Source organism: Triturus cristatus, chromosome 3_2, assembly GCF_964204655.1.
Source record: "Triturus cristatus chromosome 3_2, aTriCri1.1, whole genome shotgun sequence".
NCBI lineage: Eukaryota > Metazoa > Chordata > Amphibia > Caudata > Salamandridae > Triturus > Triturus cristatus.
The window spans coordinates 932,259,981-932,272,468 of NC_140584.1; the positions used below are offsets into that span (position 1 = coordinate 932,259,981).

Sequence of the window (12,488 nt, forward strand, 5' to 3'; positions counted from 1 at the left end):
GACGGCCATGTATTATATTCAAAAACAAGGCAGCACACACTCTCCACAGCTCTCTCAATTGGCACAGAGCATATTGAGATGGGCAATTCCACACAAAATCTTTCTCCTAGCTCAACATGTCCCAGGAGTCCAAAACACCGTGGCAGATCTGCTCAGCAGACACAACAGATCCACGAGTGAGAACTTCACCCGCAGGTTCTTCATCCGTTCTTTCAAATGTGGGGGCATCCACAGATAGACCTCTTCGCCACCCACGAAAACACAAAATGCCCAAGCTTCGCCGCCAGATACCCACACCCATTGTCCAAAGGAAATGCGATATGGATGAACAGGTCAGGCAAATTTGCGTACGCTTTTCCACCTCTCCCACTCATTCCATTAGTGGTGCAAAAGCTACAACAGCATTCCCTCACACTGATCCTAGTAGTTCTAACGTGGGCCAGACATCCGTGGTACACCACGCTGCTGGAACTCTCGGTAGTACCACACCAAAAGCTACACCTCTCACCATGCCTCCTAACCCAGAACCATGGAGAGATCAGGTACCCGGACCCAGCTCAGCTCAACCTTGCGATCTGGTTCCTGAAATCCTAGAATTCGGATACCTAAACCTTCCCCCTGATTGTATGAACGTCATCAAAGAAGCTAGATGCCCTACCACTAGAGCCTGCTACGCTGCCAAGTGGAAAAGATTTGTTGTTTATTGCCATAACAACACAATCAATCCTCTAGATGTGTCTATACAACACATCATATGCTACTTACTCCACCTACAAAGGTGTAATCTAGCCTATACCTCCATTCGGCTACACCTCGCAGCAATTGCAGCTTACCTACAAAACAGGCGGCACCTAACACTTTTCAGAGTACCTGCCATTAAAGCCTTCATGGAAGGCCTAAAAAGAATAATTCCCCCCAGAGTACCACCCTCACCTGTGTGGAACTTAAATATCGTTCTCACAAGGCTGATGGGGCCTCCCTTCGAACCTTTGCATAAATGCGAACTGCAATTCCTCACATGGAAAACAGGTTTCCTTGTAGCCATCACTTCTCTTAGAAGGGTCCGTGAGATACAAGCACTTACCATACAAGAACCTTTTCTTCAAATGCACCAGAACAAGGTTGTTCTCCGTACCAATCCAAAATTCCTACCTAAAGTCATTTCCCCTTTTCACCTAAACCAATCTGTAGAATTACCAGTATTTTTCTCGCAACCTCAGACTGTTGCAGAAAGGGCTCTGCACACGCTAGATGTCAAACGAGCCTTACTTTACTATATCCAAAGAATACAACCTTTTCGCAACACCAAACAACTGTTTGTCTCTTTCTCTCCACCACACAACGGCAACCCCATCTCAAAATCAGGGATAGCTAGGTGGATTGTAAAATGCATCCAGATTTGCTACCACAAAGCAAAACAAACGCTATCCGTTCCCCCTAAAGCCCATTCTACACGGAAGATAGGGGCTTCCATGGCTTTTCTAGGGAACATCCCATTAGATGATATCTGCAAAGCAGCTACATGGTCAACACCGCACACTTTCACTAAACACTATTGTGTAGATGTGCAAACCAAGCAACGAGCTAGTGTGGGCCAGGCTGTACTAAAAACACTTTTTCAAACCACTGCAACAGATACCGGTGGTCGCCGCTAAGGTTGGGAACTGCTAGATAGTCTATGCAAAAGTGTGTAATCTGCAGCTCATATGCCTCAACGGAATATGCTACTTACCAGTATGCATCTGTTCTTGGCATGTAGAGCTGCAGATCTACACACGCCCACCCGGCTACCTGTACCTGTTCCAGTCTATCTTATTTAGATACAACACACACGGGTTTCTTCACTGTTGTTACTACGCTCCATCTTTCCCTGCTGGCGAAAAACAATCTGAGGATGGAGCCGAAGCCCATGCGCAATACGATCCAAAGGAGGAGTCACCGACCGCGTGACTTCCAAAGACTTTCCAAGAGGAAAAACAAACTGCAACCATCCGGGCCCAACACCAGATGGCGATCCATGCAAAAGTGTGTAGATCTGCAGCTCTACATGCCAAGAACAGATGCATACTGGTAAGTAGCATATTATATATATATATATATATATATATATATATATATATATATATATATATATATATATATATATATATATATATATATATATATATATATATATATATATATATATATATATATATATATATATATATATATATATATATATATATATATATATATATATATATATATATATATATATATATATATATATATATATATATATATGGATTATATATGGCTAATCTAAATCTTATTAACAACAATCTATCGTATGAGCCACGCACTAAAATGAAACGGTTGGATACTCTTAAGTTATTGCTATCATCTGATGATCCAATACTGTGGGCTTAGCGATTTCTTCTGATAGTCGACATGATTCAAGTAATAAACATTTGGCTTTCAGCTCCTTTCTTGACCTCATACTCATTATGCTTGGCTCATTGTAAAACTCAGGGTACCCTGGGTCACACAAAAAGTCCAACACACCAGTCATTCCCGAAACATCAGTTAAAATCTCCCGATTTAGATGGGTTTGCTCACAGCTCCATATCCTATACCAGAGCATAATTGGTTCGGTTTTAATTAGATCTATTAAGAATGGAGCCCCCAGTTCCATGTGACAAACATAAGACGATACGCTACTCGGGAGTGCCAGAATATATCTTACAAACTGATTCTCGACCGTTTGGAAGGGTTGGACATTACGATGTCCCCACACTCTTGCGCCATACATTTTTAGCCTTATAGATTTGTAGTAACACTTGAGGGGGCTTCCTTCCTAAATTTTGGGAAAAATTTACTAGGGCTGTGGTAGTTTTCATAAGAGCAAGTTTACTCGTCTGCACAGCCTGGACCCATGTAGCTTTATAATCAAATAGTATTCCCAAATAACTAAAACTATTGATAAGATTTTTTTTTCTTTGTCAATAAACAGATCTCTGCATCTATTACTACCTATACCACACCTCATAATAAACATTTTTGATGTGTCCACCCTTAGACCCAAGTCTCGCATAATGCGGCAAAGCCATCCAATAATCTTTGTAGGCCAACTTGGGTGCGACACATCAGGACGGCATTGTCCGCATACATTAATGCCGGTATAGCTCGTCCTTTTATCATGCAATAATCTTGTCCCGCTTTCATCAGTGCTTGTTCTAAACCATTTGTGTAAAGATTAAAAAGAAAAGGGGCCAGGACACATCCTTGCCTGACCCCCTTCTTGATTGGAAAAGGTACTGTACATTCTCCATTAAGACCGTAACGGACTCTAGCCTTGGCGTTCTGGTAAAGATGTTTTAAAAAATTAATAGTGTAGTCCACCCCCATATCCCGAAGGACTCCCCACAGCCTCTCATGTCTTACGCATTCAAAGACTGCGGTGTGGTCAACAAACGCTAAGAATAGCCTTCCTGTTTTTTAAAAGAGTATATTTACCGATAAAAATGCCCAAATTAAGACTTTGTTCGATGGTTCCCAATCCCTTGCGGAATCCAAATTGCAGGTCTGAGTCTTTTATTTTCCTCGGCCCAATCTTGGATGTGTTGTTAGAATTCAATACCTCCACAGGGTACAAAGTGCCTAGAGTATCGGGGAGAGCAGCAGGGGTCAAGATTTCCTCACATTCCACTGGTAGGTGATCAATATGATCTAAGACACCATTAGTTGCCACTGATTTATTGGCCAGGTTACCCCTAGTGGCCTTCGGGCAATGACCACCGGTCCCTCCACCCCCCTCGTTCATAGTTAATTTTCTTTTACCTATGACGTAAAATAAATTCAGTGATACTATAAAAAGATACTCAAAGTACTGAAATGAATTCAATCCTTAGGATCAATATATGAGACCAGCAAGCATGTCGGAACCCAAAACGTTAAGAGATTAAGACCAAGAGAGAGCTATAGCAATGTCACAATATGAGTCTAATAAACAAGAGTCCAGCGTGTTGGTACCAGGATAACAGAGTAGAAAGACAGGGGAATACTACCAGGAGAATTTATAACAAGACCCACAGTAATGCTGTCCTTGGAGGGGTGGGGCAGATCCAAGAGAGATGGCCATGCCCTGTCTCTTTCTGGCAATGACGGGCCCGCCCTTGGCCCGCGCCGAGGGTGTCGTGGCGATGCTTTAAGCGCCGTGGAGAGGCGTAACTGGCGTCAAAGGTACGATGCAGGGGAGCCTGGGAGAGTGAGTCCCTGTGCCTGGCTGCAACCCTGGATTCTGCAAAGCGCCTCCCGTGCAGTGGGTATCCTGGCGTCGCTACAAGCACCATGGAGCGGAGTAACTGGCGTCAGAGGTGAGATGCAGGGGAGCCTGGGAGAGTGAGTCCCTGTGCCTGGCTGCAACCCCGGATTCTGCAAAGCTCGAAAAAGGGAAGTGGATGAAATAAGAAGCAAGGCTGTTGAGCTGTTTTGGAAGGCCTCATGTGGCGTATCCCTCTTGGAAAGCAGGAACATCCTTTTCATCGGTGAGCCCATCTATAACTCAAACAGCCATCTTAATGAAGCAATATAGAAATATCGTGCAAGGTAGTAAACGCAATCCAAAGAAAGAGCTCAAATCATGTCTTGAATGTACTAAGGATTCTTACCCAGAACAGTCCAGGATAACTAGCTGAATCCCTAACCTAACTACCACAAAATAAATAGTAAAATGTAACGCCTAACACCAACTAACAATACTAGCACAGTACTGGACTTATCTGCAAGGCGGTGCAGCGAAGGCGTAGGAGCACCCTCCCTCTGTTACGTCACAGAGGGAAGTGCTGGGGATTCCGGAGGTGCCGAAGGCGCTGGATCGCTCCACCGGAAAAAAGGGACCTAGACGTCTGTGTCCTCCAGTGGAGATTCTGCAGCTCCAGGGGCACGGAAAATTTCTGAATTAGCAGCAGGAGTCCCGACCACAGAAGTGCGGCCGGCTGACTTAGTAGCAAACACTGAATCCCACGGACACGGGTCAGAAGACCACAGGACTGGAAGCAGGCGGTAGGGAAAGGCGTCGGAGCAACGCCTCTAACCCGCGATATGGCATGGCAGCATGCAGGTAATCCACCAACAGGGCCAGTGCGTAGAGCAAAGAAAAGTTCTACGATTGTCAAGTAATTATTTTTTTGAAGGAAAAACAGTTGATACAACCAATCTGATTTCATTTGCCAAAGATTTGCTCCTTAATGTGCATGAAATGGAAAAGAGGTTTGTAATTTGAATACATATCCCTAAAGAATGTAGTTCATTTACCATCTAATCTGAAACCACATGGATCACGAGATATCTTTCCTGCAGTGATTTTGCCAAAAAATTGATAAAAAATCTAATGCATTCTTTTTTCTATGTGGATTTTAGCAACAGAACTGCAGAAACCTCTTGAAACCAACATATTTTTTTCTAATGGTTCAGGGGTCTGTCCATCACAAAGCACTGAATCTGCAGGATCTATTAGCAGCATTTGATACCATAGTACATGGGCTATTATGCAAGATGCAGGCTGAAGGGGCGAAGGGTAGAGCTCTAGAATGGATATATTACATTTTATCACAATGCATGCTGTATGTAATTATTTCAGTGTGGTCCTCCAATTATGATCTTTACTAGGATGTTCCACAGGACTCCGCCCTCAGCCTGTTACCTAACATCCATGTCATTCCTCTTGCACATTTGATCACATGCCCATGGGTATATGATTGTTTTGTGGTGACAGCCTGCTTTTAAAAAATGTTTGTGCAGAATTAATCCATATGGTCTTAGTGTTAATAAAACAGCCTTGTTTCTGGCTATAGAAAATTGGGTGCTGAATTTGGAGAAAACCCTCAACTAGTTGAGTCTCATAAAACTGAGAATTGGATTTGCTTGTCCCTTTTCTTTGATAAAGTGTCAGTTAAGGCTGTACACCTGTCTACATTTTCAAAAGCAGACCCCCTCTCCTCCCGTTACTAACTTCACATCTGATCTTCTTAAACACTCATTAGATTTTTCAAAGCTACTCTTTCTTCAGTCATTTACTTGAACGTAGCTCAATGTCATTTAAATGTGTTTCAAGCTGTCCCGATTCAAACCATTGGATTAGTGGCCGCTCACTGAAGGTTTTTGATATGACTGACTGTTCATTCATGATGTAATGGTTATCGTGTGGAAGACTGTCTGAGGCTGTGGACTATGTGCTTGCTGTATCAATTATATTGTATAGCATATGCGTGTGAGCTGAGCTCATGTTGGACCCTAGATTAAACAAACCTATTCAAAAGATTTGGAAGCAGAACATTGTGTAGCTTGGGCTATACTGTGTAACAAATTATTCTTTCTGACATTGCCCTTTGCTTAACATGTTTAAATCAAGGTTTGAAACCTGTCATCTGATTGAATAATAGCTTCTATCTATTTTGTTACTGCTCATTATTTGAATCTCCACATGTCTTTTCTGGATTTTGTTTGTTTTCTGTATTTCTTCAATTTTTATTAGGAACAAATTAAATGCTGCTTTACATGCAGATGTTGACTGACCATTTAATAAATACATATGTAATGTATAGATTGGAAGTTGCATATTTAACATTTCCGTTCTTAACCTTTTCCAGCGACCAGAATGTGTCAGAATTTATACACCTCCGTTTATTCTGGCTCCGGTAAAAGATAAACAGACGGAATTAGGAGAAACGTTTGGAGAGGCTGCACAGAAATACAATGTTCTTTTTGTGGGTTATTGTTTATCTCATGACCAGAGGTGGCTGCTTGCATCTTCTACTGACCTCTACGGAGAATTATTGGAAACGTGTATCATTAATATTGATGTGCCGAACAGGTGAGCTAATGTCTAAGTCTGGTTACTCAGGAATGTTAACTGTATGGGTAAAATGTGCTTATTTCTGCAGTTTTAATAATAATGGATTCCAACAACCTTACGCAGGACTCCTCAATTAAAAGATCATTGAAAGATTAAAACCTTACTCCATTGTTCACTTTAAAGAGCTAGTCTGTGTATGCAAGATGAAGTAATCAGATACAAATCAGCATGTAGTGCAGAAATAAATGACCAGGAGTTTGCCCAAAATCAGTGGTCTCCTTACTGTTTTCCCAAAGATTCATGTCCATGATCAATTTGCAAGTGACTGGGTGCTCCATAGCAGGGACTGCAGAAGTCACTGCATTATTGTGACACATCCTGTAAAGTGAGTATAAAACTTTGACATCCCCTGCTTATAGTTCCACACAGACACCAGTGCTGACTTTTGATCCCGCTAAAAGACCTTTGCAAGTCACCTCTTCTTCAACAGTGGTGCCTTAGGTGTATCCTTTTCCACCTCTCTTGTCTGACCCAGAGCCTAATCTACCTCGCCCCGTCCCCCCCCCAGCCCACACTACCCCCATCAACACCAGTTACACCAACCCTAACCCCACCACATTTCCTTCCTCAGTTACTCCACCAGCTTTTCGGTTCCATCTCTGACCAGAGATTGCCACGATTTGGAGATGATGGGATAATTTACCTTAGCATTATGATGACACTTTGCACAAAGGCTAGGGGGCTGAACCACAATACAGGTTTTTTTTCCCACTTGGTCCACCAATGGAAGAGTGCTTTCTTTTTAGAAGTCATCAGATATCCTGCAGATGATCTACAACTCACTTCAGAGGTTAAACTCTGCCTGGTCGGAATTCTGAGACGTTACTCATATTTATTGAAGTCCTAGCAGACAGACTTTTGGACACTTGGCCCACCAGTGAACAGTAACGTGGCTGGTTGTCCTAGGCCGGACTTCAAGCAAACTTAATTTTTTTACTTCACATCCTACTTCATCCATCCAAGCTTCCACCAGCAAAGGTGAATCTCCACCTCCCCGCCCCTCACCCAATCCCCCAGCAGGAAATCGAAAAGGATTGAGCCATTGAGAAGCATTTGTTTTGCAGCATGAATCCTTTTCCAGATTCACATGCGGTGCATTCCACCATCTAGTGGTTTTTTTTGTGGGTTTTTTTGGCTTGCTTGAGGCTCCGTCGACCACCAGTTGGTGCTAGGTCCATCCCTTGTGCGACATCAGAAAGTGCCCCGGAAGTTTCTGTGCGTGGTAGCCATCTTCAGATTATTTTTTCCGCTGTTGGGTCTGGAAGCAAAGGGAGACACTCCGAAGATTTGAACGAAGTCCCCGAAAGAATCCTAATTCAGTTGAAAATACCATTGACACTGGAGAAGAAAGTCCTCCAGATTATTTTTCCGTTGGGGGGGCCCCGAAGAAACGACGCACATGGATCAACAGCAGGCAAGGTAGGGGCTATGGAAAATACCCCTTTCAAATTCCAAAGTGCCACCCCAAGTTTGCTTAGCGCGATCCACACGTTTGTAACTTCTGCCTGCCAAGGGATCACACGGATAAAGGCCTGCGCGGTGTTTGTATCGAAGACACTCCAGATACGCCGAAAGTAGAGGGAGGACCTTTACGCAGCCATGTTCCAAAGCCAGAAACCAACTTCGCTGAGGGACGTGGACCTCTCAAGTGACGAGGACAACCAGGAAGTACCTGTACAATCAACACACAGGGTCAGTCGTCGAGATACTTGGATGGGATGCTGAGAAGAGGCGTACCGTGAAGAAATTGATGAAGGACACCAAGAAGAAGACATGCAAGGTAATAAACCCTCAACCGTCGAAACCAAAGGCCACGAAAAGAATGCGCAAAAGGCAGCCGAGGCATCGAAGAAAATGAGTCAAGGGTCCGCAGAGACCAAAAGAACCCACAGATCCCACCCCAAGGACACCAACGAGGGAAGATCATCGAAATGGACCAAAGCAAGCATTTAACGAGAGGCCACAAAGGGAAAGACCACACCTATGGAGCCTGCAACCCATACCCAAGAAGGGGATCTCCCTGGCCTCAGAGGCCGAAAGGGCCCTTGAGGTGGAGAAAAAGAGATGCCTCGAAGCGGAAATGGTGGCACTTCTTCAACAAAAGGAGTTCAAGACGCTGAAGGAATTCCGAATTCTTGCGAAGCCTGCCGAAAAATCCGAAGAAGAAGATATCCTCAAATCTCCAGCAACCCCCGAAGCGGGTGAAGAAAGCGTCGAAGAGGAGCTCGACGCCTCAGAAGAGGAGGAAGCCTTGAGGACTTACGAGGAAGAATGGAGCGACCTCGACACAGCCCAGAAGAGGTTTGTAGCTATCCCTCTAAGGCTTCTCCACCAGACGATATAGCCTTCTACAACAGCCTCATCAAAAGAGGAGCTGATAGCTTTGAGGTCCCCTTCGAGGAGGAAAAAGGAGACTCCTGTTTCCTGCTAGAGACTTTGTCACCATCCAGGGGACACAATACCTCCCAATGCTACCAAGCATCCTGGACCAGAGCAAGGAGTCTTTCAAGGAGCCTCCCTTAGCAAAAGGGGTAACCCCAAGGGTGTAGAAAAAATATAAACCCTCAACATAAGACCCTAAATTCATTCAGTGAAGCACAGTGCCAGACTCCATCATTGTCACCATGGCAAGAAGGGGCAACGCCCACTCCTCCACTGGTCCACATTCAGAGAGAGAAAGCAAAAGAATGGACATAGTAGGGAGAAAGAAGCAGCAACACAATAGCTCATTGCTAACTCCAATGCTCTCCTCAACAGGTATGGCCACCAACAATGAGATTATATCGAAAAACTGATGAACAAGCTCCCAGAGGATAAAAAGAGGGCAAAATCCATCATACAGTAGGGCAAGAACATAGCTAACACTTGCCTGAAATCAGCCCAAGATGTAGCCAGCAGACACTTGCTCAGGCACAATGTTGAGAAGGCACATCTGGCTCCGAATATCAGGCTTCCAGCAAGAGGTCCAAACCTCAATAATTAACAGACCCTTCACAGGAGATGCCATTTTTGGATGTGAGGTAGATGAATCACTTCAACAAATAATAAAGGACAATGAAACAGCCAGGGCTATGGGAGCCCTACAACAGAGGGGCACCTTCAAGAGAGGTTTTAACACCAGAAGACCAACAGGAAGGGGAGTCTTCTCAACAGACCAACAACAAACTCAAGGTGGCGCACAGCAGTCCAGATACCAAGCCTTGCAACAGCAACCAAGGCAGCACTTTCGGGGCACGGCTCAGGAAGCGGCAGGGAACAACCCTCGAGAGGGGTAGGAGAAAATTCCAAGTGACATCCCACAACAAAAGACCCCCACACAAATTCAGTGGGAGGCAGGTTAGCACACCACCTACGTCAATGGAAAAACATCGCCACAGACAGTTGGATTTTAAATTTAGTACGCCACAGCTATTGTATCGAACTAATTAAAAAAAAACACCAAAAAAGAAGAAGTTCCAAGGAACAGAACTCTAACAATTAAGACAAGAAATAAAGGAATCCTACAAAAACAGGTGTAAGAAAGTGGCTCTGTATATACTGTTCCCAAATAGGTACAGTGTGCACAGAGGCCACAGTCCCCAGAGGTTAAGCAGAGGCTAAAGTTAGATATAATCTTAATCTCTAAAGTGGTAGCTTGGTTGAGCAGTAAGGCAGTATCAGAGGACAGTGTAAAGCATTTGTTGTACACACTCAGTCAGCAAATGGTCTCACACACTCAAGAACTGAACCCTAGGCCAATGGTTTTGTATCAAAATATATAGTTGTTTTATTTTAGAACCAACAATAGCTATCAAAATATATATTCTCAGAATGAGGTGCTTTAGATAAATAAATTTCAATAGGCAATAGACTTTTTAATGCAATAGATACAGTTGTTGAAATAGGCAACACAATTTCAAACACAATATAACATTGAGTTCAATGGGAATTTCTAGTTAAATGCAATTGATTACTTTTTGCATTACTTTTCTTACCACAGGACTGGATCCTAGTTTCAGTCCTGGGACATCTCCTGTAAACAGTTGAGTAAAAACGTTTTGGTTACAGTTGTGATTTTTAAGGAATATTATTGTATTTTAAAAGTTGAAACTTTTTCACATAGAATCACCAATGTTATCCTATGGGAGGAAATTCACTTAGCAGGTAAGTGGGGTTATTGTTACTTTTTCTAACTCTGTGTTGGATCCTGGATCCAGCACTGGGGCATATCCGGTAAACAGTTGAAAGAATGTGTTTTTGTTATACTCGCGATTTTTAACGAATATTTGTAAGTTTGCAAAATCGACACTTGGAAGAATTTCTGGCAAAAACCAGACAATGTTATCCTATGGAGGAAAATCAAGTTATAGGTAAGTACGGTGGTAATTACTTTTCAGGGTCAGTGCTGGGTACCAAGATCCAGCACTGGGATCTCTCCTGTTAACAGGTGAGTAAATTCGTTTTCGTAATATGGCTGATTTCGGTGAATATTTTAAAGCTTCAAAACTCTACACTTAAAAGAATTTCCAAGTGAAACCAGTCAATGTTACCCTATGGAAGAAAAGTGAGTTATCGGCTTTTGGGTAAGTACTCGACTGGCAGAGTTAAGGTTCTGGGCATAGACTCAGGGGTGTCCCAGGGTCAGGTAGGTACAGTTGTTACACCCTCAGCGGCACATGGGCAGCCGGGTGCAGAGTGAGTTAGGCCCAATGTTATCCTATGGGAGGCAGGGGGCCTTTGGTTGGTGGCTGCTGGCTAGCAGGCCACGCGGCGGTGGGAGCAGGGCTCCTGGTCACTTGCTCAGGGCAAATGGGGAAGTAGATTAGAGTAGAGGTTGCATTGCCAGGGGCACTCGGGCGGCTGGGTGCAGGGTGCTTTTGAGCCGTGTGGCGCTGAATGGATTTCAATGGAGAAGCTCAAGAACGAACATAGGCTGCAAGCTCGGGGACGAAGATTCTTCAGGTGCGACCACCACTTCGAGAGTTAAGTTGGGTAGTTGGAGGATAGGTAGGCACCCAGGAGTTGGGCACAGGGGGCCGCAGGGCACCGAGTGCAGGGGTGCCTTTTGGCGTCGGGAAATCTTACCCTCTGCTGGTCATGGTTGGAGGGGTCCCTGGTTCTGAGGCTGCAGGCGTCGTCCGGAGCGTCAAGGTGGGTCCTTGGGTGCTGGATTTGGGGTCACAGTCTTTGTTCACTCCAGCACAGGCCAGGCTTGGCGGGTGCAGAGTGTGTAGGAGTCGCGATTCTTGGCTGATGCCAGTGGCGTGTTACTTGCTTTGAGCAGTGCCACTGCTCGTTGGAGTCCCGGTTAGAGTTACAAGGCAGTCCGGTCCTCCAGGGTTTTTGAGGTTGCTGACCACTGGAGACGCCAGGGTTTAGCAGGAGCAGGTTCGAGGGTCGACGGGCCTGTAGGGCTGGGGTCAAATCAGTTGGTGTCTTCCTCTTGTTAGCAGCTGCACGGCAGGTCTTCTTGGTTCTTGATCTTCTTTCTTGTTTCAGAATCTGGATCTGAGGAAGGAAGGTTCAGGGTGCCCCTAAATACTAAATTTAGGGGCGTTACAGGTTGGTAAAGGGCAGGGACCAATTGGTCCCTTCCCTGGGGTGTGTACAC

General features: G+C 44.4%; 1 protein-coding gene across 1 annotated transcript in view; it reads left to right on the top strand.

Annotated features, from left to right (window-relative positions):
• Positions 1-12,488, top strand: part of MED13 (mediator complex subunit 13) — a 1,552,815-nt gene that overhangs the window by 1,056,018 nt on the left and 484,309 nt on the right. Inside the window, exon 23 of the mRNA XM_085649419.1 lies at positions 6,633-6,856. Within this exon, the coding sequence (XP_085505545.1) occupies positions 6,633-6,856 (224 nt within the window). The remainder of the gene's footprint in view (positions 1-6,632; positions 6,857-12,488) is intronic.